The 24,032-nt window shown below is 41.4% G+C and overlaps 1 protein-coding gene across 1 annotated transcript in view; it reads left to right on the forward strand.

Moving 5' to 3' along the window:
• The window catches only part of LOC132425365 (placenta-specific gene 8 protein-like), a 29,578-nt gene that overhangs the window by 1,836 nt on the left and 3,710 nt on the right, over positions 1 to 24,032 (forward strand). The window contains exons 2-4 of the mRNA XM_060011669.1: positions 1,196 to 1,280; positions 17,886 to 18,014; positions 19,565 to 19,689. Coding sequence (XP_059867652.1) covers positions 17,915 to 18,014; positions 19,565 to 19,689 — 225 coding nt within the window. The 5' untranslated portion in view covers positions 1,196 to 1,280; positions 17,886 to 17,914. The remainder of the gene's footprint in view (positions 1 to 1,195; positions 1,281 to 17,885; positions 18,015 to 19,564; positions 19,690 to 24,032) is intronic.

Raw genomic sequence — 24,032 nt, forward strand, 5'->3', positions numbered from 1 at the left:
TAAAACTTATCAGAGTCACACCAGGAAGGATGAAGGACATTTTAACCTCTGATAAACTAACAAATTTTTAGTCAGCAACCTGGAAACAGTTGAGGTTTTTATATACAGTATTGTATATCTATGTACCTACCTTCTGATTCATGAAGTGATTCACTCCCCCTCCCATCCCTATGCCCAATCACTAAGAACTGCCCATTCCTGTTATGATTTTCTGTTCAAGCCACACTTTTGCTTTCCATCCCTGCTCAGGCCCTCTGCATCCTTCTCTCTCTACAAAATTGTCCCTGCAGTGGTCTCCCTGACGACAGTCTTGTCTTCTAGAATCTAGGCTCCACACTGGCACCAGACAGGCGGCTCCAAAATGCCACTGACCATGTCCCACTCTGCCCCCTTAACCTTCAATATCTTCCCTTGTCTCCCCTCTGCCATACAGCACTTTAGCTTAGAATACAAGTCTCAACAACCTGACAAGAAGGAACATCGAGGGGCTTCCCTGGTGGCACAGTGGTTAAGAATCCACCTGCTAATGCAGGGGACACGGGTTAGAGCCCTGGTCCGGAAAGATCCCACATGCCGCGGAGCAACTAAGTCCGTGTGCCACAACTACTGAACCTGTGCTCTAGAGCTTGCGAGCCATAACTACTGAAGCCCACGTGCCTAGAGCCCATGCTCAGCAACAAGAGAAGCCACCGCAATGAAGCCCGCGCACCACTCGCTGCAACTAGAGAAAACCCGCGCAAAGCAACGAAGACCCAGTGCAACCAAAAATAAATAAATTGTTTTTTAAAAATTAAGAAATGCTTTAAAAAAAAAAGAAGGAAGATTAATTATGTCTTTAGCACTTTTTGAGTCTTAAGATCAGCTGCCCAATGCTTACTTTTAAACGTGTTTCAAGACCCTTAAGTGCCTTAGGAAGTAGATGAATTATAGAAATCCTAAATAAATAAACAAGCCTTGGACCCTCATAAAATGTGTTGTTGCCCAATCATAAATAAATCTTGCTCTCTAAGGGGGCAGTGTTGTCAGGCAAATGTCACATAAAATAAACGGAATAAGGTAAAAATGGAGTGTCCGCTTTCTGAAAGGGAGAAACAGTGACCCACACCAGGCAGTAAAGGCAGCCAGGTCATAATTTCTTTCCTCCAATCCCACCTCCTAACTTTCCACACCCGAACCCCGCCCTTGCTGATTACAGCCCCAGCTGCAGCAACAAAAGGATGTTCCCAGAGGCTTCTCCTGGCTGGTCTGAGCTGCTGTCCTCTGCAGTTACCTTGCGTGTGGTAAGTATTTTTGCAATAATTTCAGTGCTGCAAACCTCTTGTCTTTCTCTTTCATCCTCTTTCAAAAGAAAAAAAAAATTATTCTAAAAGTAACGAATTCCGGAGCCAGTAAAACGTTACCACGTAACTAACACAAGGCAGAATTGAATAATAGGTATTAATCATTTGTTTTGGTGAATTTTTGTTAAAACCCACGTCTGCAACATGTAATTGTCTTTTAAATTAAATTTGACAGTGGTGATTCATAAGAGCCTGTGTATATCATGACAGTTTCTTAAAAATGAAGGTACATTTTTTAAGAGAAAAAAATGTTCTTAGACATTGAAAGAAGAAATTATCGTATCATCATTAAGACTGGTGTCTTAATATTCTGTTTAAGCAGAATATTCTAAAATTCCTTCTAGAAACTTGTTTCATTTGTAGCTGGTTTCAAGATTTGCTGTTGGAATTACTTTTGCTAGTGTGGGGCAGGGGGACACGACGTCTGCTTCAGTCATTTTGAGGTTTATTATTATTTTATTGTCCGAAGTTAATTCTAAATGGCTCTGTTTTTATATAACAAAAACAATTTTTTGAGATCATCACAATCTGGCCACTTGTTGCCTGTCCTGATTTGTATTGTTGTTATTATGGGCACTATTACCAAGGCACATCTCAGTATTTTCACTGTTGAGGGAATGATTAGCTTTTCTCACTTGTATGATTTAAAGAAAGGAGAAAAAGAAGGTTTTTTTCTCCCTCTTACTTCCAGGTCCCTAAGGCAAACACATTTCTTAAAGATGGTGGATAAAGGGCATGTGCAGTTTGGGAGGTGTTATTTCTGACATCTAGATAGATGTACAGTCTAGAGATTGTTTTTGCGGTGCGCGGGCCTCTCACTGTTGTGGCCTGTCCCATTGCGGAGCACAGGCTCCGGACGCGCAGGCTCAGCGGCCATGGCTCACGGGCCCAGCCATTCCGCAGCATGTGGGATCTTCCCGGACCGGGGCATGAGCCCGTGTCCCCTGCATCGGCAGGCGGACTCTCAACCACTGCGCCACCAGGGAAGCCCCAGTCTAGAGATTTTGAAATTGTGTGTATGGGACATAACAGTTTCTGTATTCATACATTTGTTCATTCATTTATTTTTTTTAAACATTCATTATTGAACCTTTACTCTGCTCCAGGCACTGTGTTAGGATAAAAAGATGAGTGGCTAGGACCCGTTGTGCTCAGACTCCAATAGAGGTGTGGGACCTGAAAACAACTGACCTTAAAATATAACCAGGACCAGACAGGCATCTTGAGAGGCCTTAAATACACTGAAAATGTGTGGTGTGCTACCCATCCACACCCCTCCATATGCAAAGAAGTCTGATGTGATTGTGATTATTTCCCTCAAAGTTTTCACTATTTTATTTCATTTTATTGCCCCAACTTTATTGGTGCCTTAAGGATGTGCTTAGTTTACCTCTTGCAAAGCAATCAACCCTAAGAACAACCCCAATGCACTTGAATGCATTAGCAAAATGCAGAGGAATCCAGGAGGACTGAGCAAGCACCATTGGTTAGCCATCAGTTTTATTGAGAAATTAGCACTTAATACTACTTTCAAACTCATTTGGGTTTTATGAGGATGGGCGGTAGAGGGGGGATGAAAATGGAGAAAAATGTGTGTGCTTTTAATGGCTGCCCCTGTTAGCGCATAGATCATGCTCCAGAAAAATACATCTGGAGGCTTTTGGGAGAAAAACATATTTTATAATTGAGTGCTTGTATAGGCTGCTGCTTTTTTCCTGAATTAAATTTAAGCGTTTCATGGCCACCAGGTAATTGTATTTTTACTGAAGTTTTGAGATCCATTTATACTGACTAGAGCACTCACAAATGGTTTTGTTATCTTCTTAGAAAGTTTTGGATGGGACTAGCTCAAGTTACAGATTACAGACACCACCCAAGTTCACCATTCTGTAACTTCTGACCTTTGATTTTATGGCAAATGGCCAGCACTCTCTTAACCCTCTTTACTTCCATCACCAGTACAAGTTGTTGGCATTGGGTGGGATGGGGGGCTTTTCCTCCCCATCCCTCACAAATAGTACAAAATCTAAAATTATTTAACAAAGTTGACTGTTTACCAAAAAAGTTTTCTAAAAAAATCAACTAAGTCCCTTCAAGATGTTTGTGCTGAAGTGGATGCAGCTATTAGCTGTCTTTTACCAGGTAAGTGATCTTCAACCCACATGATTCAAAGGACAGATGATTTCAATTCAAAACTGAGTTGCAGCAAGATTTAAAATACAGTCCTGTACATCATAGGTCTTCTAGGTTTTGTTTTTGGTTTTGGTTTTTGGTTTTTTTTTTTTGCGGTACGTGGGCCTCTCACTGTTGTGGCCTTTCCCGTTGCGGAGCACAGGCTCCGGACGCGCAGGCTCAGCGGCCATGGCTCACAGGCCCAGCGGCACTGCGGCATGTGGGATCTTCCCAGACTGGGACACGAGCCCGTGTCCCCTGCATCGGCAAGCGGACTCTCAACCACTGCGCCACCAGGGAAGTCCTCTTCTAGTTTTTTTAACCAAGATATTAAATCTGAGACAGTTGCAGGATTGCTATACTGCTATGACCAGATACTAGATATGCCAGGCATGGGTAGAGCCAAGCCCTCTGCAAGTCCAGGAGCTGGTGATACCCTCTTCTCTTTTTGGGATTCCCCCCTGCTGAGCTCCTATTGAAGACAAAGTGTTCTAAGAAAGATGTGAAGAGAGAAACAGAATAAAGGCAAGATATGAGTCTGGGGAGATAAATAATTGCCTAAGTGAGGAATATGATTTTAGTTCAGAGTTTTCATAGCTGCATATGAATTGAGACTTCAGAGGTAACTCCAAGATTCATTCACTCAACCAATAATATTTCAACCTTTAATTCTGCAAACAGAAATAAACTATGGGATGAGCTGGAAGAACTCAGATTAAACTCTTTCTTGGAAAGACTCTTTCTGCTCCTTTATACCAACTCAAGAGTCATGGTAGAGGTGTTAACTAATTAGATAATAATTCTGAGCTAGAGCACAATGATTGGATCCCACTTCTAAAAGAGATAAATGCTTGCTCCTCAGTTATAACAGAAAGGGAAGCAGCCTTCTCTTCACTGTAGGATAAATGATTTTATTGCCACTTTTGGGTATGTTCATTAAAAGGTGTTCCTGCACACAAAAAAAATTTTGTTAGATTAAATGGAAGGATATAATCACAGATGTCAATAGTGGTTAACTTTGTATGCTGGATTTAATAGAAATTTTTTCTTTCGACACTTTTGTGATTTTTAGACATGTCTTCATTGATCATATTAATTGAGCTAAGTTTTTAAGATTATACACATTTGGGGTGAAAATTAAGTGGGAGGGGAAATTTGAAATTAGAGGGGAAATGTGTGTTTTATTTTTGTGTAAAAGACTTAAGCTCCATGGGCTTCCCTGGTGGCACAGTGGTTAGGAGGTCCACCTGCCAACGTAGGGGACACGGGTTCGAGCCCTGGTCTGGGAAGATCCCACATGCCGCGGTGGGACTGAGCCGCTACGCCACATCTTCCGAAGCCTGCGCGCCTAGAGCCCGAGCTCCGCAACATGAGAAACCACCACAATGAGAAGCCTGCGCACCACAACAGAGTAGACCCTGCTCGCCGCAACTAGAGAAAGTCCACGCACAGCAACAAAGACCCAATGCAGCCAAAAATAAATAATAAATAAATAAATAAATTTATTAAAAAGAAGAAAAAAGGCTTAAGCTCCACCACTTCAGTACTCAAATCATCATTTTGGATAGACTTCCTTTAATAATTATAAAAATTTAATTCTCAACCCTCCCTGCACCTTGGAATCACCTGGGAAGCATTAAAAATATCAGTGCCAAGGCCAGACCAATGGGCCAGAATCAGAATGCAGCCAAGTGGTTGGTATTTTTAACAGGTCAACTCATAATCTAAGGTTCCATATTATAATTTTTCTGTCTTCACAGCATTGACCAGGAAGTTACATTACTTAGAATTAGACTCCACGGGCATTTTACTGCTCTCTTCTATTGTCAGAATGGGTGGGTTTTGGTAACATCTGATATGAAAGTTTTCCAGCTCTAGGGCGTAGAACTTGGGACTTTGATCAGTCATACAGTCAGATGTGATTCACTGGTGTGTGCACAAGATGTACTGCTTAACAAAACACCATCAGCTTGTTTTAAATGGATATTTAAATACCGGGGTTAGCCTGTGTCAGCCAAGTCTCCTTTCTAAGCTTCCCCACTGGTCACTTGCTAAAGCAGTTTTAGAATGGGTTTCTGAGAAAAACACAGACTTTTCTGCAGCCATGCCTTTGGCTTATCTCCGTGTTGAATTAGGATGGCTGTTAGCTCACCTCCATGCTACACTAGGATGGCCTTTTATTCAGGTACATGTCCTGGTTGCATCTTTTAATTTTTATAACAGTGCATTTGCCTTATACACCTTTCCTTCTGTGTACCTGTTGCTATGTATAATAAGCAACCCTAGTTGGGAATCTGAACTCAGTTTCTTGCCAGAGGCTTCTAATTAAACCTCATTTCTGCCCAAATCTTATCAAGCCCCAGCTGGTGAAAATACTATTCATGGAAGTTTATAAAAGAATATACATCCATGTGTTTCACTGAACAATCTAAAAAATCTGATTTTTAATCTTGAATCATCCCAGATTATCAGAGGGGTAAATACTTAGATGGGATCATTTTAGCTTCTCGGTGATTGCTTTCAGTGATTCTACCCTAGCATTGTGCTGTAACCCTATATTAGGGTATAGGTTTGGGAAAGTCATTCTATTTATTTTAGAGATACTGATAAAGGCTTTAGCCACTGCATGTCACAAATAATCTCCTTTTTGAGGAGCTTGATGAGAAATTTCTCTAGGTCTCAATCTGTTTTCATTTTATGGACATGATCAATCTCCTAAATGTTTATGTTCCCTCTTTGCTTTGCCTGGTAGTGATCTCAGAGGGACAGCAGTCAGTGCTCCTGAAGAGAGATCTTAGTTCCCTGCCCAGGAATTGAACCTGGGTAGCCTGGATGGAAACCAGGAATCCTAACTGCTAGACCACCAGGGGCTAGAGGCTAGAAGCAAGGTGGCCCTAGCTCTTTCCCCTGTTTGAAAGCAAGAATGTTTCAAGGAGGCAAAAACTGTAAAAAACAGGTACGAAGTTTATTATTAGAGACACAGCATAACATGTGGCAGAGCACACAGAGAAACAGTTTACTTATTTAAGTCAGAAGCAAGGCAGAAATACATACCCAGAGAGAAAGGGTATGGGCATCCTCTCTAAAGAGGAGGAGGCAGTAAATCAGAAGCTACAGAAATACACACCTAGAGAGGAGTGCAGGCATCCTGAATGAGAAAAGCAGTGAAGAGGTGATTTAAATCCCTTCTATAGGACAGTCCTTCCTGGTCTTTGTTTACATTTGGCCAATTATCTTGCTTCTTCCTTCACACCTGACTGGTCCTAGGATGCTCCCCAACATGCGTGTGCAAATTTTTGTTAAGATGGATCCCACTGCAGAGGCCTGTGGGTGCATGTCCACACTTTTTATTGGGTGGTGCCACCTACCTTTTTGACCCCCAAGGAGCCTTCCTGCGCATGTGCAGAAAGGTAAGTTTTCCTGACCTCAGGAGTGGTCAACTTATCTCTTCGCTTCTCAGCAGAGCTCAGCTTCTGCCACTAGCTTTGTCCTTAGAGTGTCTGGGGGAGAACAAAGCTTCAATTTCACTCCGCGTGACAGACACCAGCTGTCCAGCCCAGGGACCCATCTGTCTCCTACCTCAGTAGGAATCTCAGAGTCTAATTTGCAGCCCATGTTGAATGCTGTACAGGAAACTTAGAGCAAGCACCAAATTTACTCCAAATTTACTTCCCTGATTTCTTCATTTTTGTATCTTGTTATGTATGTAAGCTTGTAAACTGCTCAAATCTTTTAAAAAAACAAGACAAGAGTATGAATCAGAATTTCTCAGCCTTGATACGATGGGGCCAAATAGTTCCTTGTTGGTGGGAATGGGGGGCATGGGGGAGGAGGAGGGAGGGGAGGCATCCTTGGCCTCTACCTACTAGATGCCAATAGCAGTTGTCCCCCCACCTCAAGCTGTGACAACCAAAATGTCACCAGACATTACCAAATGTCCCCTGTGGGCAAAATCACCCCCGATTGAAACCCACTGGTTTAAATGAATAAATAATCTGATATTGAACATGTAGGGGAGGAAAAGTTTTCCTCAACCCTCTTAGGATCCCTGGCTGGGTCTGAAAATTAAACTAAGACAGTTTGACAGGAGAAATGCCTACAAATTTTATTAAATTTTTGCATATATACATGGGGACTTTCGTAAGAGAATTAAAGACCCAAAGAAGTGACCGAAGGGGAAACTTTCATACTTTTAGACAAAGAAAACAGTAAACTTGTGAAGAATTGACAAGACAAAGGGGTTTGCTCTAGGGGTACTAAATGGTGAAAAAGTAACAAGGTTTGTTTACTCTTTTTTTTTTTTTAATTTATTCTTTATTTATTTATTTTTGGCTGCGTCGGGTCTTAGTTTCAGCAAGCGGGAACTTCATTGAGTCTCACGGGATCTTTCGTTGTAGTATGTGGGCTTCTCTCTAGTTGTGGCATGTAGGTTCCAGGGTGTGTGGGCTCAGTAGTTGTGGCGTGCAGGCTTAGTTGCCCCATGGCATGTGGGATCCTAGTTCCCTGACCAGGGATGGAACCCTGCATTGTAAGGCAGATTCTTTACCACTGGACCACCAGGAAAGTCCCAAGGTTTGTTTATTCTTGGCCCTAAATTCCATCTCTGGTGTTAAGGGTGTCTGCCTTCCTTCTGGTACAGGGAGGGTACCTTTCACATAAGAGACTTATCTCCTGCTTTCAGGGAAGACAGGTGAAGGGAGAGACCTTTCTGCTTTTGCCATTTTCTCAAACTCCTTCAGCTTAAGATATTCAATATGCCAAGATGCCACATTTTAAGGTAGCTGGTCCTGAACCCCATCAAGCACTTAGTAGTTTCTAGGCTTTGTGGAGGCCACTGTCTTTGGGAAAAACGATCATTGAAGCCCAGTGACCACCCTCAGAAAAACCAAAAAAAAGGGAAAGAAAACTTAAGTTCTCAGAATGCACATAATTACAGATATCTCATATCCGAAGTTACTATAACTTTCTGTAGCTTTCTTAATAACTGTGGGAAGGAGGAAGTGAAGATACTATCATTGTCATTTACAGAAAAGGCACGGAGATAGCCAAGTATTGGTGCTATGGTTAGAGCCCAGTATCCTGACCCAAGTCCAGTGGGCTCGTCACCACACCACCAAAGTGTTAAGCAAGTTCAAAGGAGGGAGAGAGGCAAAGCCAACTTGGAGGATTTGGAATGGCTTCATGGAAGAGGTGGCATTTGAAATGAGATGTTGACAGGTCAATGGGGAAAGTGGAGGCAAGAATTCACAGCAGGAACAGTATAGATGGACAGTTTGCAGAGCAGTGAGGAATCTGACTGGATATGGGAAGGACATGGTCAGGGAAGGACTGGGAAAACAGGGTCAGTCAAGTTGTGAAGAGCTTCTGAGGGCAGGCTTACAGGGTTCGGGTGTGCAAGGCAGTCTTTCCCTAGAACCGTGTGTGCCCGACACCCCTTAACAAATTATAAGATCAAAGTAGAGAAGAAGCTTAATGAATTAGGTCCCCAGAGAGATTAGTGATGGTAGAATGACAATGGAAGCACATGTATCATGTTCTTCTTATCCCCTACCCTCTCCCCAAATTACACACTTTGGTGAGCCAAGTCCCCTTCACCTCCTTGATGAAAGGAGGGTGACTGGACTCTCCTGGTGTCCGAAAAGTTCCCAGTCTTGCACTATCAAAAATACAAGAGGGGGCTTCCCTGGTGGCGCAGTGGTTGGGAATCCGCCTGCCGATGCAGGGGACGCGGGTTCGTGCCCCGGTGCGGGAAGATCCCACATGCCGCGGAGAGGCTGGGTCCGTGAGCCATGGTCGCTGATCCTGCGCGTCCGGAGCCTGTGCTCCGCAACAGGAGAGGCCACAACAGTGAGAGGCCCACGTACCACAAAAAAAAAAAAAAAAAAAATACAAGAGAGCTCCTAATTTAAGCATTATCAGGCATGAGCACCATTTTAACCATTAGGGAAAATGGTTTTGAGTGGCATTTTTTAAATAAAAGTAATTTAGTTTCCATTAGAAAATGCCCTACCTTCAATTATGCATAATCTTTTAAAATTTCCTTATAACTGAGAGTTTTCATTGTTTCGATGAAAATTTCAGAAATGACATAATCGGTGGTACATTAGGCAGAATGCTATTGGCATACAGACAATACCGAATTCTGTATGAGATCCAGATAATTGGCTCCAGGTGCAGACTTAGACCCAGGGACTAAAAGGCAGGCCTGCTGTAGAGTGTCTGGGTGCTGGAGAAGACCAAGAAAGGAGATTCCTTGATAGGTGCAGGATCTGAATGTTTCTGGGGGACAAGGCTGCAGGGGGTTGGAAGCCAGATACAGATGAGTGACTAATCTTCTTTCTTTACTCCCAGTCTATAGAAAAGAAGGGACCATTTCCTCAGCTGTGGCCTACATGGGGGCTTTCCTAGGTGGGGCAGGAAGCCCTCCTCCCACCCCCCAGTTAGTGACCAGAGGCTTTTTGTTTATAGAAATGATTTAGTTTAAATTAGGAAATGCCATACCTTCAACTCTACGAAATCATCTTTTAATTTCCTGATTCAGTTTGTATTGTTTTGGCTAAAATTTCAGAAATGACATTGTAGGGGAAGAAAAATAATTTTCCCTCTACCCTTCTATGTCCTCGGCCCCTGTAACAAAAGATAAAGAAGAGAAAATTCAAGATTAAAAATCAGAAGTTTATTAACACGTGTATCTCATATACATGGGAGGTACCCAGGGAAAACTGTAACTCTCACAGGTGTCTTAGAATTCAGGCTTAGGGACTTCCCTGGTGGTCCAGTGCGTAGGACTCCAAGCTCCCAATGCAGGGGGCCCAGGTTAGAGCCCTGGTTGGGGAACTAGATCCCATATGCCACAACTAAGACCAGGTGCAGCCAAAATAAATAAATAAATAAGAATTCAGGCTTAAATACCATCTTCAGATAAAGGCAAAAGAGAGAAGGTGGGGATAAGCCATTTATGGGGAGGTGGCTGGGTAAACAAGGGTAAGGTTTGTTATGCAGACAGTAACTCCACTGAAGAGTTTCTTGTGATTTAGAGTCATCCTTCTTTTCTTGGTAGGAGAGGGAGACACCCTTACAAATGGACATTTCCTTTATAAGTATAAATTTCCCTTAAAGGGTGACTTCTACTCTGTTTTCCAGTCTTCTCCTGTGTCTGCTGTTTCTCAAAATAATCAGCTCAAAATAACCGTTATCCTAAAGAGGCATATTTGTGGATGGCATTTTCTGGTTTACAACATAACTGGTCTAGTGTGACACGGAGGCTGCAGAATTCTGCTTGAGACACACAGGAGCTGGAGGAAAGGAGTGGGTCATTCCCTGCTCCAGATGCAGACTCAGACCTGGGACTAGAAGACAGGCCTGCTGTGGCATGTAGATGCTGCAGAAGCTCAAAATGATCAAAAGCACACCTTTCTCAGTTGGCTTTATTTTACTTTCTTGTTCCAGAAGTGGGTTGCATATAACCCATGGAATTATCTGGTAGGAAGCTGAAAGCCAGAAGGAGGTGGACAGAGAAAGGAGGGGATGGAAATCGAGGGAATGAAGAGCCCTGGGAAGCCCAAGTGAGTGATAGGCAGTGGTCTCGCCCGATGCCATCAGGATAGCTCAGACTGGCTGAGAGAAATAGAGCCCACGCAGGACCCGGGCTAGTCAATGAAACTCCTTCCACAAGACAGAAGCCTTGATAGAATGCAAGAGCTCTGACTTTGGCTTTAGCTCGTCTGGCTTTGAACCAGCCTGAGTTGCTTAAGTTTTCCTGGTATCAGATTTCAAAATAGAAGGCGAGATGGTTATAAGGCTAGAATCCAACAGCTTTAAGATTGCCAAACATGGAAACTGGCAATAGCAACTGCTCAAGAAATTTCAGTTTTCCTTCCTCTATTAATGAATAAACAATTGTGTTTTCCCAAAGGAAATGCTCTTAAAAGAATTTAGATAGAAATCAAATAAATCACTGCTGCCATTAGTATGCTTTGGGACCCTATGGGGGAGGGGGTGGAGAGAAGAGCAACCTTGGAAAGTCTGCTGTTTTCGCCTCCTCCCCCTCTTCCCATTCCTGGAAACGCAGGGAGCAGTAACTGCCCCACATTGGTATTACCTCATACCAAAATCATTCCCTCAATGTTCCAGATAAAATACAGGATGCCCCGTTAAATTTGAATTTCAAATAAAGAACGAATAATTTTTTAGTATATCTCAAATAATGCTTGGGACATAATTATTCAAATTTAACTGAATATCCTGTATTTTTTCCCTAAATGCAGCAACTCTATTTAATCATTTAACCATAATTTCTGTTTTTCTCAATTTTAAACCTAGGTGCCTGCTTCCCAGATTCTTTAGCAATCTTTAAGTAAAAAATAGTGGCATTAGCAGGTATTGGCTAGGATGTGGAGCAACTGGAACTCTCATACATTACTGATGGGAGTGTAAATTGGTACCACCACTTTGGAATACTGTTTGGCACTATCTATGAACCCTAGGACCCAGCAATTCCACTCCTAGATATCGACACAACAGAGATACATACATAGTTCACCTAAAGTTATGTACAAGAATGTTATAGCAGCACTGTACTATTGATAATAGTCCAGACTGGAAATAATACAATGGTAGCACAGATAAATAAATTGTGGTATATCTATACAATGGAATATTATACAGCAATGAGAATGAATGAATTCTTGCAGCACACAACACGGTTGAATCTCACAATCATAATTTTGAGCAAAAGACGCCAGGAATAGAAGAATAAATAATGTATATAATTCAATAAATATGTCTCAAACACAGGCAAAATGATCCTCTGGTGTTAGAAGAAAGGGTAGAGGTTGCCTCTGGGTGGAGTGTTAGACTGCCTTTGAGAGTAAGGAGGGCTTCTGGGGTTCTGTAAGTTTCTAGTTCTTGAATCAGGTTGTGGTTACAAGAATTGTTCACTTGGTGAAAATTCATCAATCATGTTTACAATTTCTATACTGTATATATAGTGCATTTCAATTAAAAGTTTATTTAAAGAAGAAAAGAAGAATAGAACTGGGGAGATTAAACTGTCAACATAGGAACAATAAGTAGAAGGAAGAGAGAAGAGGCAAGTTTGGGGGCAGTGGGGTACCCGGCAGGACTTGCCACACAGAAGAGGCATTTCAGGGGCTTCCCTGGTGGCGCAGTGGTTGAGAACCTGCGTGCTAATGCAGGGGACACGGGTTCGAGCCCTGGTCTGGGAGGATCCCACATGCCACGGAGCAACTAGGCCCGTGAGCCACAACTACTGAGCCTGCACGTCTGGAGCCTGCGCTCCGCAAGAGGAGAGGCCCGCGCACCGCGATGAAGAGTGGCCCCTGCTCGCCACAACTAGAGAAAGCCCTCGCACAGAAACGAAGACCCGACACAGCAAAAATTAATTAATTAATTGATTAAAAAAAAAAAAGAAGAGGCATTTCAGACAGGAAGTGAACAAATCTATGGGGGCACAGGATTCCTGTTCTGATCTCTGAGTTCCAGCACTTGCACTTTGAACATTTTTTTTAACTCAAAAGCGATGTGTAAGGTTTCATTCGTCACCAGGACAGCTCGTCGGGCCTGCTGCAGACACGACATCTGTATCTGCTAGGAAACTACACTAGACAGCCTTCAGAATCCCTCCCGATGCTCTTGTTTCATGATGTTGTTAATGTTCTCTAAACCACAGTTTCTCACCTCAGCCCAGTTCACATTTGGTGATGGAAAATTCTTCCCTAAAAAAAAAAACCCTGTGCTTTTCAGGATGTTTAGAAATATCCTTGGCCTCTACCCACTAGGTAGTCCTCACCTATAGTTGCAACAACCCAAAATGTCTCCAGACATTGCCAAATGTCCCCTGGGAGTTGCAGTAATCTCTGGTTGAGAACCAGTTCTCTACACATGTATTGTGAACCCTTGGACAAGCTTTTATTGACTGGTTTCAAGATATTAAAAATACATAACACACATACAGACATACGTACGGACATAAAAAGAAAGAGGTTAGTCACAAACTGTCTAGCTTCCGGTAGTCCCAAAAATTTGTATGAGAAGGGACGTTCTAGGAGAATGCTTACCTTTTATTCCTGAACAAGGCTTGCTCATTTCTGCTGGCCAAGATTTATAGTCTCTGATTGGTAGAGTTCAATGGAAAGAAGAATAAAGGCTTTGGAGCTCAGAACTGAATTCAAATCCCAGCACTGCCATTTTGTCACTCTGAACATGTGGCTATTTTCTGTTTCTTTCCCTTTCTTCTGTAGCCTGTGGGAGAACTACCCACATCTTACAATTCCTAGGGGTGTAAAGGAGGTATGGGGTGGGAGGAGTATTGTGTTTCCCTCCAGAGCCAAGTACTACTCTCTTATTTAACTAACATTCATGAAGTACTTACCCTCTGCCAAGAATCACTCAAAGAACTTTTCAAATATTAATTCATTTAATCCTCATGACAACTTTGTAAGTTAGATACTGTTAACATCCCATTTCACAGATGAGGAAACTGAGGCACAGAGAGGTGAAGTAACTCGCCCAAGGCCATGTAACTAGTCACTGGGAGAGCTGGAGCCTAAGGCCAGAGTCCATGACCTAACCACTCGATCGTGCTGCTCGGTCCACTTTCTCATTTTCTGGTTCCTACAACATCTCCTATGAGGTGCTTGCCATATCTTTTCCCTGGAGAGACTAAGAAGAGGATGTGGGACGAACACTAAGTCTTTGAGACAAGCCTCATTTTCTCATCTACAAAGAGGTTGGCCTGGCGATCATGATCTTTCCTTGGCCTTGGCACTTGACCACTTTGCCTCAGTTTTCTTGTCTGCATTAAAAAGGGTCTTATCACCCTTAATTCCCTGAGTGCGCTGGCCTGCTGTGAATATTAAATAGAGACCAAGGTTCAGTAGAGATCAAACATGAAAAGCATAGCACTCTATACGAGTGTAAGCCATTGTGATACTGGCAACGCATCACATGCAGATTTTTTCCATCAGCTTTCACTGGCACCTGTCTCCCATGTATACGGTGATTTGCAGATTTCAAAATGTCTTCACATACATGATCTTATTTGAGCCTCCCCAATACTAGCAGTGACTACGATTCAAGCCTTCTGATTCCTAACGCATTGTCGTTAGCCTTGGGGTGCTGGGCTCTCAGGCGCTTTTCCGTACCATTAAATCAGGCATAGACCCTGCTACTTGGCAACATTTAGTTTAAAACAGACACAGTGGTGCATATGTCAGGTCATTGACACACAGGAAACACGGTGTTTAATAGACATAATTCGATCACATTAATACGACAACTCAAAGAAGAAGGTCACATTATACTCATTTTAAAGATGTTAAAACTGAGGCTCAGAGAAGTTAATTTGTCCAAGGACACACAGAGGGTGGAAAATGTCTGCTGCAGGTGTGGGAAGGAGACCTTGAGGTACAGCCGTGCATTTCTATCCCTACACTCCGACCCTGCTTCTTGCTCCCAAAAGCTAATGTCTTTACTGTTCTTTATGCGTTCCACCCTCTTTCTTTCCCCTCTGCATTTCCTCACATTTTTTCCCCTGCCTCGAATGTCTACTATCTATGCTTAGACAAGAATCCCATGCCCTCCAATCAGCCTTCTCCAACTTCACCAGAACGAATGATAATTCTACTTCTGTTACTTTGGAAAAAAACAAAAAGCACAAAACTTGTTCCCAGATCACATGTTTGGACTTCTCCAGCTCAGGGCCCTGAGTCAGATGCTTATTTTACACCTCCCACAGGGTCAAAGAGATTCACAGAACAGACTTGTTTTGTGAAATTAAATACCACCACTTCCTCTTTGAATTGTACTTGTCCATCCGGTGCTATGTAAGTGTCTCTGCAGTTTTAGGTCTTTAATTTCACTACTAGAGATTCCCACCTCATGAGTTCTCTTCTTAGTTTCTCCTCCTTATTCAAAGTTCTGATACCCCCCTCTGGTTTTGTAACTATACCCAATACCAAAATGAAGCCAGGCTTGCTGGATAAAAAGACTTTGAATGAATCATCCTTTTCTCTTCTTGTCCCCTTTCGATTTGGTTCTCAGAGGAATAATTGTCTGGGAAAGGAGTCAAACAAATATGATTTAGAGTTAAAGCAGTCAGATTAGGCAATAATACAGCTGGTCCCCTTCACCACTCTTACTTTTTATTAACCCTTCTCCCTTAAGAAGCACTTGGGCACTTATTAAACATACAGATTCCTCAATCCCTTTCCAGACCTATTAGATTAAATCCAAATTTCTAGGGATGTATCATTCTTAAAAACGCCCTCAAGTGATTCTTACACTAAAGTTTAAAACAATAAAAGGAAAAATTGTCAGTTATAAGCAAGTTTTCTATTGTATTTAAATAAGTTATATCACAAATGTTAGCTAACAATATGACAGTGGTTTTCTAAGACGGAATATCTATAAACAAACCAGTGGACACTAACTGCTATGTAGAATAGTTTAATTCATAAAGACTCCGTTATAATGAGAAATACAAAACACATCTATACAAAACCTGAAAAGTTTGTGTCTTACCCCAGCACAAATTTACATTCACTCTATTAGACAAGGGAATACTATCCATTCTGATGACTGTTAACCACCACCTCTCTGCTAATTCATTCTTTCAACAATGTTCTACTGCATATCTGCTGTGTGCCAGGCACTGTTGTAAGACTCCCTGGTCAGTCCTTTATTACTTTAGCTTGTCAGTTAATAGTCTGCACCACCACATAGCAATATATTTTCCTGCATTATCAGCAAAGCCATCATTGCCCTCCTAGTCAGTCAGAAAGAAGAAAGACCTTCTAATTCTATTTAAATATTTATCTACACCTTGCAGTTTCAAACATGATTCTTCGTGTGATTTGACCATAATTATATAGCCTTCTCAATCTGGGTGGTTTTCTCTTTGTGTCATAAAGCGAGTTCTTGATAATAAATATTTGAGGCACCTTTCTAAGGCAGTTCAAAGTGTTTTGGTATTTGTTATTCCATGAACTTTGACTTGGTGGGGAGTTGGCTGTTGGTGGGAATCAACTGATAATAGTCAGGGATCTCAGAGTAGACAAATGAGTCAGCAAGAAATGCAGAGCAAGGTGAAGAGCTTAGAAGACTGATTAGGAAGGACTGAGGAAGAGTGATATGACATATACACTGTGGTCTCCAGAACTGGCTGTATCAGAATCACCTCTTGAAATTTTTACACACCCAGGGTCCACCCCAGGCTGCTGAATCAGAATCAAGTATCTGCATTTTTAACCAAGCACTAGGGATTGGGAAGCCTTGTGGTAGAACCTTTGACTGGGGCCTTTCCTGAGAACATAGTGGAGGAATATTGAAGGAGCAAAAGCCGAGAGATAATAGGGGTGGGGGGATGCCCTGTAACTAGTCAAGGGAAGTGTTGAAAGTGACCAGGGATCAAGACTACAGAGCACAGCATTATGGTTAGATTCGAAATAAGAAAGGAGAAATGTCTAACATTAGTCAGTAGTGAAATCATTTTAGTGAATCATTTTAGTGAAGTCACTAGTGAAATTATTTTAGTGAAGACATTTTCTCTCTTGAGAGTTCTGACGGGGTAGCAGCTCACAAGACTGAGCTTGATCGCTGGATGAAATATGAGAAGTATAGGCACCACTTTGTTTGGGGGACACTTATTTCCTACTGGTTTTGCAACCACTGGGTTTTTCTGTGGGACTTGAAGCCTCTTTTTTCAGAGATACCTTCACAAAGGGAAATTAATCTTTTTCCAAGTAAACTTTAGCTATCAGGACACCACTAATAAGCAGTTAATGCTGACATTAGCTAGAAGCATCTGTTTTAATAACAATTTTATGCAGATGTAAAGAACTTTATCTCACAGAGTTCTCTTACAGAGCAACTAAGATAATGTCTGTGGAATAGCTTTGTAAAAATTGATTATTAAATAATTATTGATTAGTAAATAAATAATTAATTAAAAATAATTAATTATTAAATAATTAAAAATTGATTATAATTAAATTATAATTAATTTCTATAAATAGAAACACTTCAAATGCAAAATAGACATTGTTCAGGATGGTTGTCTTGAAAATTGCTGATGAAAAGAGAGATTGGTGAAAGGAGAAAAAGGAAAAAAACAAAACACACAACCAGACAACCTGAGAATGGAATCCTCATCCCCTCTCCTTTATGTTGTTTTTCTTTCCCTTATGTTTTTAATTCTCAAATATTGGCAATAGTCTGGAAATGTTATGCTAAGTTAGCTGAATGTGACTAACCCTAAGCAGGAGGGGTGCAATGAAATGTCTTCTGAATTGGTATCTACGTTATATCCAATACAGTTAGGTGTTGAATACTGTTTTGGTTTTGTTTTCACAGGCAGTACCTTTTTGAACTTAGTCTTAAAAATGAATCCAGTTGTTTTGCAGCCAAGATATGGCGCAGGAGGTGCGACGGTTAGTGACTGGCAAACCGGCGTGTTTGACTGCTGTGATGACGTGGGGATTTGTAAGTGCACATGGTCGTTGCTTTCTCCTGGGCTACAGTCGTGCAGTTGCTGACATAACAAAAATTGTTTGCTTATCCTCTCAAGGGATCCATGTTTTATTCTAGAACTCAGAGGTCACAAGGTGGAACCACTGGGCAGATTTTGCCACAGGATGTGTTTTGTTTGTCCTGTATATAATGACCCCTCTTGCTGTATTAATTTTAAAATAGTAGGAACCATATAAAAATCAGAGCCCACATAAAAATCTAACTTTCCAATCTAGATTTCCAGCTTCTCTTAAAAATTTGGAAAATCTGAAAAGAGGATTCCTCATCCTCAACTGGCAGAAGTCAGTTGCTACCGAGTATTAGCTAAACCCATTCAAAGGGATCATCACTCTACAGTTTGCCATATTTATGTCCACCATCTGCTATTGGCTATTTTGTGGGTTTTTTCCAACTATTTTACTCATTCATTTTTACTTGCCTGTCCTTGAGTTTGTGATTCTTGTCCAGATCAATCACCTTTTTTCATATTTTTCACCTCTTTAGTATCCCTGTGTTCTTGATGTGTTTCTCCAGTCTTCTCTTTACCTCTTCCTTTCCCTACAGTGGTGAGTCTGTGTTTCTGGTTTTCAGTATTCATGTGACTCTTGTGACTGTTCCATTTCAGGAAGCTTTCAGTTTAATTCCTTCACACTACCCAACACACTTTTGTGTAAGACAATTTCCTTGTTTCAGAGTCTATTGCCGAAAGAGTTGCAGACATTCTCTGTGTGGCTGGTCTTTCCACTGTCTTGAAAAACAGCCTCTTTTCTTTGTATATGATGGAAGTTCCAAGTTCAGTGGAGATAGCCTTTTGCTTAAAGCCATCAATTAAAAAACAAGAGCTTTCTTATCTCATGTAGGATACAGTCATATCAAAACTCTACTCTAGAACTTTTCAAAATAGACTTGTACTCAGCATGTTTGCGAACAGTTTCCTGTTTGTTGCTATTTCCTTAGGCCCTTTTTTGTCTTATACAGACTCTTTAAAGTGAAATTTCAGTATGCTTTTTAAGCTTTTGATGCCTATACGCCTTAACTTTTACTTGCTTCAATCCTCATAACAATAATAGGCCTCTACTCTTTGCCAGAACAACCATCTAGAATCTGTTTCCTACTGCTCTACTCATTTTTCCAATTATTTCTTCACTCCATGTTTTCTGACCCTAAACACCCTCCCACAGTTTTCAGAGGGTTTCTCAGACCCCCTGACGCCACAAACTTCCTATTCAAGGATGATCCAAATGTAAACAAGGGTAGGGAAGAAACAATTTGGACGTGCTCAGATCGGCAAGGCAGGAGATTTTGCAATTAAATCTGACCTGGCATATGACAAGTCAATTTTCCCCACCTCCAGGAGTGTAGGGTCCAGAAGCAAGACATAAAGAGCCAGGGGACCCCAGTGTTTTCTCTGAATGTCCATTAAGGCCATTTCCTGAGTGAGCATCTTTTTGAAAACGGTGTGATTAAGTCAAACTCACGATGACCCTGACTAATTCCTCTGTGTGATTTCACCCTGCCCTCAGGCCTCTGTGGGACTTTCTTGCCCCTGTGCCTTTCATGTCAGATTGCCTCTGACATGGACGAATGCTGCCTGTGTGGAGCAAGTGTCGCCATGAGGACCATGTATCGGACCCGATACGGCATCCCGGTGAGTCACCCACGTCCACTGTGAAATAGTTACCCAGACAGGACAGGCCGAGGGCCTTCCTTCAGTCTGACTGGATCTCCATGATTGCCCCCCTCACCATCATGATTTGACCCTAGTCTTTTCTCCACTACCATCCTAAATTTTTTAAGTGATTTACAAAGACCATGTGGCTATCTATCCTTTGGAATATATTCATAATAAAATCTTTTATTGATCCAATAGATATGTCTCTGAAAAAGTTGCTGGCAGCGAGCAGGTGAGGGATGGAGGTCAGCACAGAGTCCTTAATCTCTCCTGGCTTTACTCAGAGTCAGACAGAGGACCCTGCAGGGTGGGTGACAGTTGCTTAGAAAGCATTGGGTAAAAAAAGGGTGTATGATAGCTCCCCTCAGAGCTGGCACATTGGTGAGACAGTTACTTCACTGGTAACTCATATGCCAGTGTTCATTCATTCAAAAGGGATTATTGAGCATCTAGAACGTTGTTAGGTCATAAGCTGAAGTTCACTCATCCAACAGGGATTTATTGAGCACATAGAACACGCAAAGTACTATTACAGATATTAAAGACACATCAGTGAATAAAGGAAATCAAAATCGCTGTCTTCATGGAGCTTACATTCTTTTTTTTTTTTTGAGATTTTTATTTAACATAATTTCAGACTTAAAGTTGCAAAGATGGTACAAAGACTTCCTGAATATGCTCCACCCAGATTCCCCAAATATTAAAAATTTGCCACATTTTCTTTATTTTTTTCTCTTTCCTCCATCTATCTATGTATCTATTCTATTTTTTTCTGAATCATTTGAGAGCAAGTTATAAACGTGATACCCTGTTATCTCTATTTCAGTGTGTATTTCTGAAAAACAAGGACATCCTCTTACATTACCACAGTGCAATTATCAAAACCAGGAATTTAACATTGATACAATACTATTAGGTAATCTATGGATATTATTTAAGCTTTACCAATTATCCCAATAATTTTCTTTAGATGAAAAGAAAGTCAATCTGGAAGCAAACATTGTATTCAGTTGTCATGCCTCTTTAGTCTTCTACAATATGGAAGAGTTTCTCAGTCTTTGTCTTTTTTTTTTTTTAATGAATACAGATCAGTTATTTTGTAGACTATCCCTCCGTTTGGCTTGTCAAATGTTTCCTTATGATTAGACTTAGGTTACACACTTTTGGCAGAAACTCCACAGAAGTGATGCTATGTTTGCTTTGCATCACATCAGGAAGCAAGTGACATCAATTTATCTCATTAGGCGTGATGTTAACTTTGATTCCTTGGTTAAGATAGCATCTGTCAAGATTCTCCATCACAACGTTGCTATTTTCCCCTTTATAATGGATAAGGACTTTGTAGAGAGATGTAAATATCCTGTTCCTCATCAAACCCTCACCCATCAAAGATTCTTGCCGCATCAATTACTACTATGATGGTTATCAATGGTAGAGCTCAGACACTAATGGAACAAGATAGCTGCAATATAACTAAGTAAGAGTATAATCTATAGGATGGCGATAAGTGCAACAGAGAAAAATAAAGCAAGGAAGAGAGGGCTTCCCTGATGGTGCAGTGGTTGAGAGCCCGCCTGCCGATACAGGGGACACGGGTTTGTGCCCCGGTCCGGGAAGATCCCACATGCCGCGGAGCGGCTGGGCCCGTGAGCCATGGCCGCTGAGCGTGCGCGTCCAGAGCCTGTGCTCCGCAACGGGAGAGGCCACAACAGTGAGAGGCCCGTGTAGCGCACAAAAAAAAAAAAAAAAAAAAAGCAAGGAAGAGGAATAGAGTGTTGAAAGGTTCTAATTTTGAATAGAGTTATCAGGAAAGACCTCAGTAAGAAAGTAAACACCTAAAAGGATGAGAGGATGACTCATCTGGGGAAAGTCCAGGCAGAGGAAATAGCTAGAGCCAAGGTCCTGAAGTAGAGCTTACCTGGAATGTTCCAGACACAGCAAGCAGCCAGAGAGGCAGAAATAGTTTGGGGGGTGGGGGGAGGGAGACGGGAGCGTGGAGAGATAATACAAGATGACATCAGAGCATTAGCAAGAGTTAGACCTTCTAGGGCCTTGGAGACCATTATAAGAACTTTAGCTTTTATTCTAAGTGAGCCGGAAAGCCATTAAAATGCTTTTAAACAAAGAAGTGACAGGACGGATTTGTGTTCCTGAAAACTTAGCCTCTGCCCCTCTCATTGTGACCGAGAACAAGTTATTCGTCTTACTAAGCTTTGGCTCCCTCACTGATAAAATGGTAAGAATAATACCTCCCCCAAGGTGGCATAGTAAGAGTCACATAAGATCATGCATGGAAAGGACTTAGCACAGGGCCTGGCAGGTAACTGTTGTTATCTTTGTTCTTAGCTCAGCTGTCTTCTCCGCGCAGGCTACATTCCTCCTGTGGGCTTGCCCAGCTGCCTGTCTCTCAGCACTCCCTGCAGCTCTCATTTATGCCACTCATTTATGCCACTCTCATTTATGCCAGCATAACTTAACACAGGGGTTCTTAACTTTGTGGCTGTCCCATAAAGTTCCCAAAACTGTACACTAAGTGTTGGGTGTATGTAGTTGTGTACATGGGTGTGAGGGTGAGATTCTCAAAGTGGCCCGACCATAATGGCGTAGAGGAAGGGGTGCTTAGCTGGATTCTGGAGATAAAGGTTCTGGGAACAGCTCAGCAAGTAGCTAACTTTTGGACTCTCTGAGAAGTCATTTGTCAGCATCAGTTTTCTCATCTGTCGTGAGAAAGTTGTGCAAGATGATTTCTAAGGCCACTTCTAGGGTCTGGGATTCTATGCTATAATAAATTTCCTTGGTATACATTAAATAAGTGTATTTATAGACAAGGTATCTCTCTTCTTCTTCCTTAGAACAGACTTCAAAAATGGCTAGTAAATCCTAGGACTGATTTATATAATTCAGGTTCTTTGCTTTGTTTCCCGTTTGCATCTATGCAAACTTTTATAGGGCTGCTCCAATACAGCCTCTCTGAACTGCCCCTCCCTTCATGGACACAGTCAAGACAGCATCCCTTTGGCTAGGGCCACAACCTCTGTAGCAGAGGAGAAAGAAAAAAAACAACCACTGATTGAACGCCTAGGTGCTGGGACACTACCTTAACATATATGTGCTCATTTACTACTTACAAACTCTTTATGGTGCAGGGATTGTTATCTCCACTTTATAGATATGAAAACCAAGAATGAGAAAGGCTTAAGGTCACAGAACATGTAAATGCTGAAATTCGGGCTCAAGCTTATTCTGACTTGGAGTCAGGTCTGGTCTTTCCCACTTGACCACCTTGTCTTCCCAAATTGAAGTGTATTCAGCCATGTACCACAATTCATTTGTTTATTTCCTCAACGATTCTGTAAACAAGACTTCTTTTTTTAACAGCTTCCAAAAAAAGTGAAGCACCAGTCCCCTTTCCCAAACAGAGTGATGAATGCAAAATCTTTGCTTCAGGCACCCACTTCCCAAGAAGCTGCTCTGGTCAAGGCGTTTATGTCCCTTATTAACTTCAGCATGGTATAAACCTGTAGTTCATTTCCTCTCATTTGAAAAAGGAATGTTTTTTTCTTTTCTATATTCTCTGTATTTGTATTATGAAACAGACTTAGAAATAGGGTGTGTTTTCTAAAGGTTTCCCTAGGTCTCTTAGCAAATAATAGTAGGACTTTTTTCCCCCTAAAAACTTCCTGAGGTAAAAGACAGACACAGACATGCTGGAACAGAAAAGTGGTTACATCCTTGTTGAATATTTTCTTCCTTGTAGCATATAATATGTATTCAGTAAGTGTTGGTTTAATGAAGGTTTAAAAGATAAAAAGAATAAAAATAAACAATGAACTAAAGAATGAAAAAAACAAGTACTTTGAGGAAGGGTTAGAGGATTTGGATGCTTTATCAGGGAAAAAGAGAAGGCCAAGAGACTGAATTTTCTTCAAGCTGAATATCCATTCCTCCATCTGATGAAGGTCACATCATTAGAAGATTTCTAACATTGTTATCTAGTTGTCCACTCTTTGTCCCACATGCTTCCTCTGTTAGATGAACATCAAAATCACTGTAGCAAAGAAAAAAAATTTTATGAAAAATAAATCACTTATAATCTCACCATCTAGGAGCTCCCAATCCTTATAAACTAAATCTACTATAGATCTCTCTCTCTCTCTCTTTCTCTCTGTCCCTGCTCACACTGTAAATTGGGAGTTGTATTAAATTCAACATTTTAAAGAATAAGTGCTATCCAAAAATGGAGTTCAAAATTATTTCAATCAGTCAAGACACACAGTCATAGAATCTGGTTGTCAGACTAGAACCCTCAGATCACTCGG

This window comes from Delphinus delphis, chromosome 5 (genome assembly GCF_949987515.2).
Source record: "Delphinus delphis chromosome 5, mDelDel1.2, whole genome shotgun sequence".
NCBI classification, from domain to species: domain Eukaryota; kingdom Metazoa; phylum Chordata; class Mammalia; order Artiodactyla; family Delphinidae; genus Delphinus; species Delphinus delphis.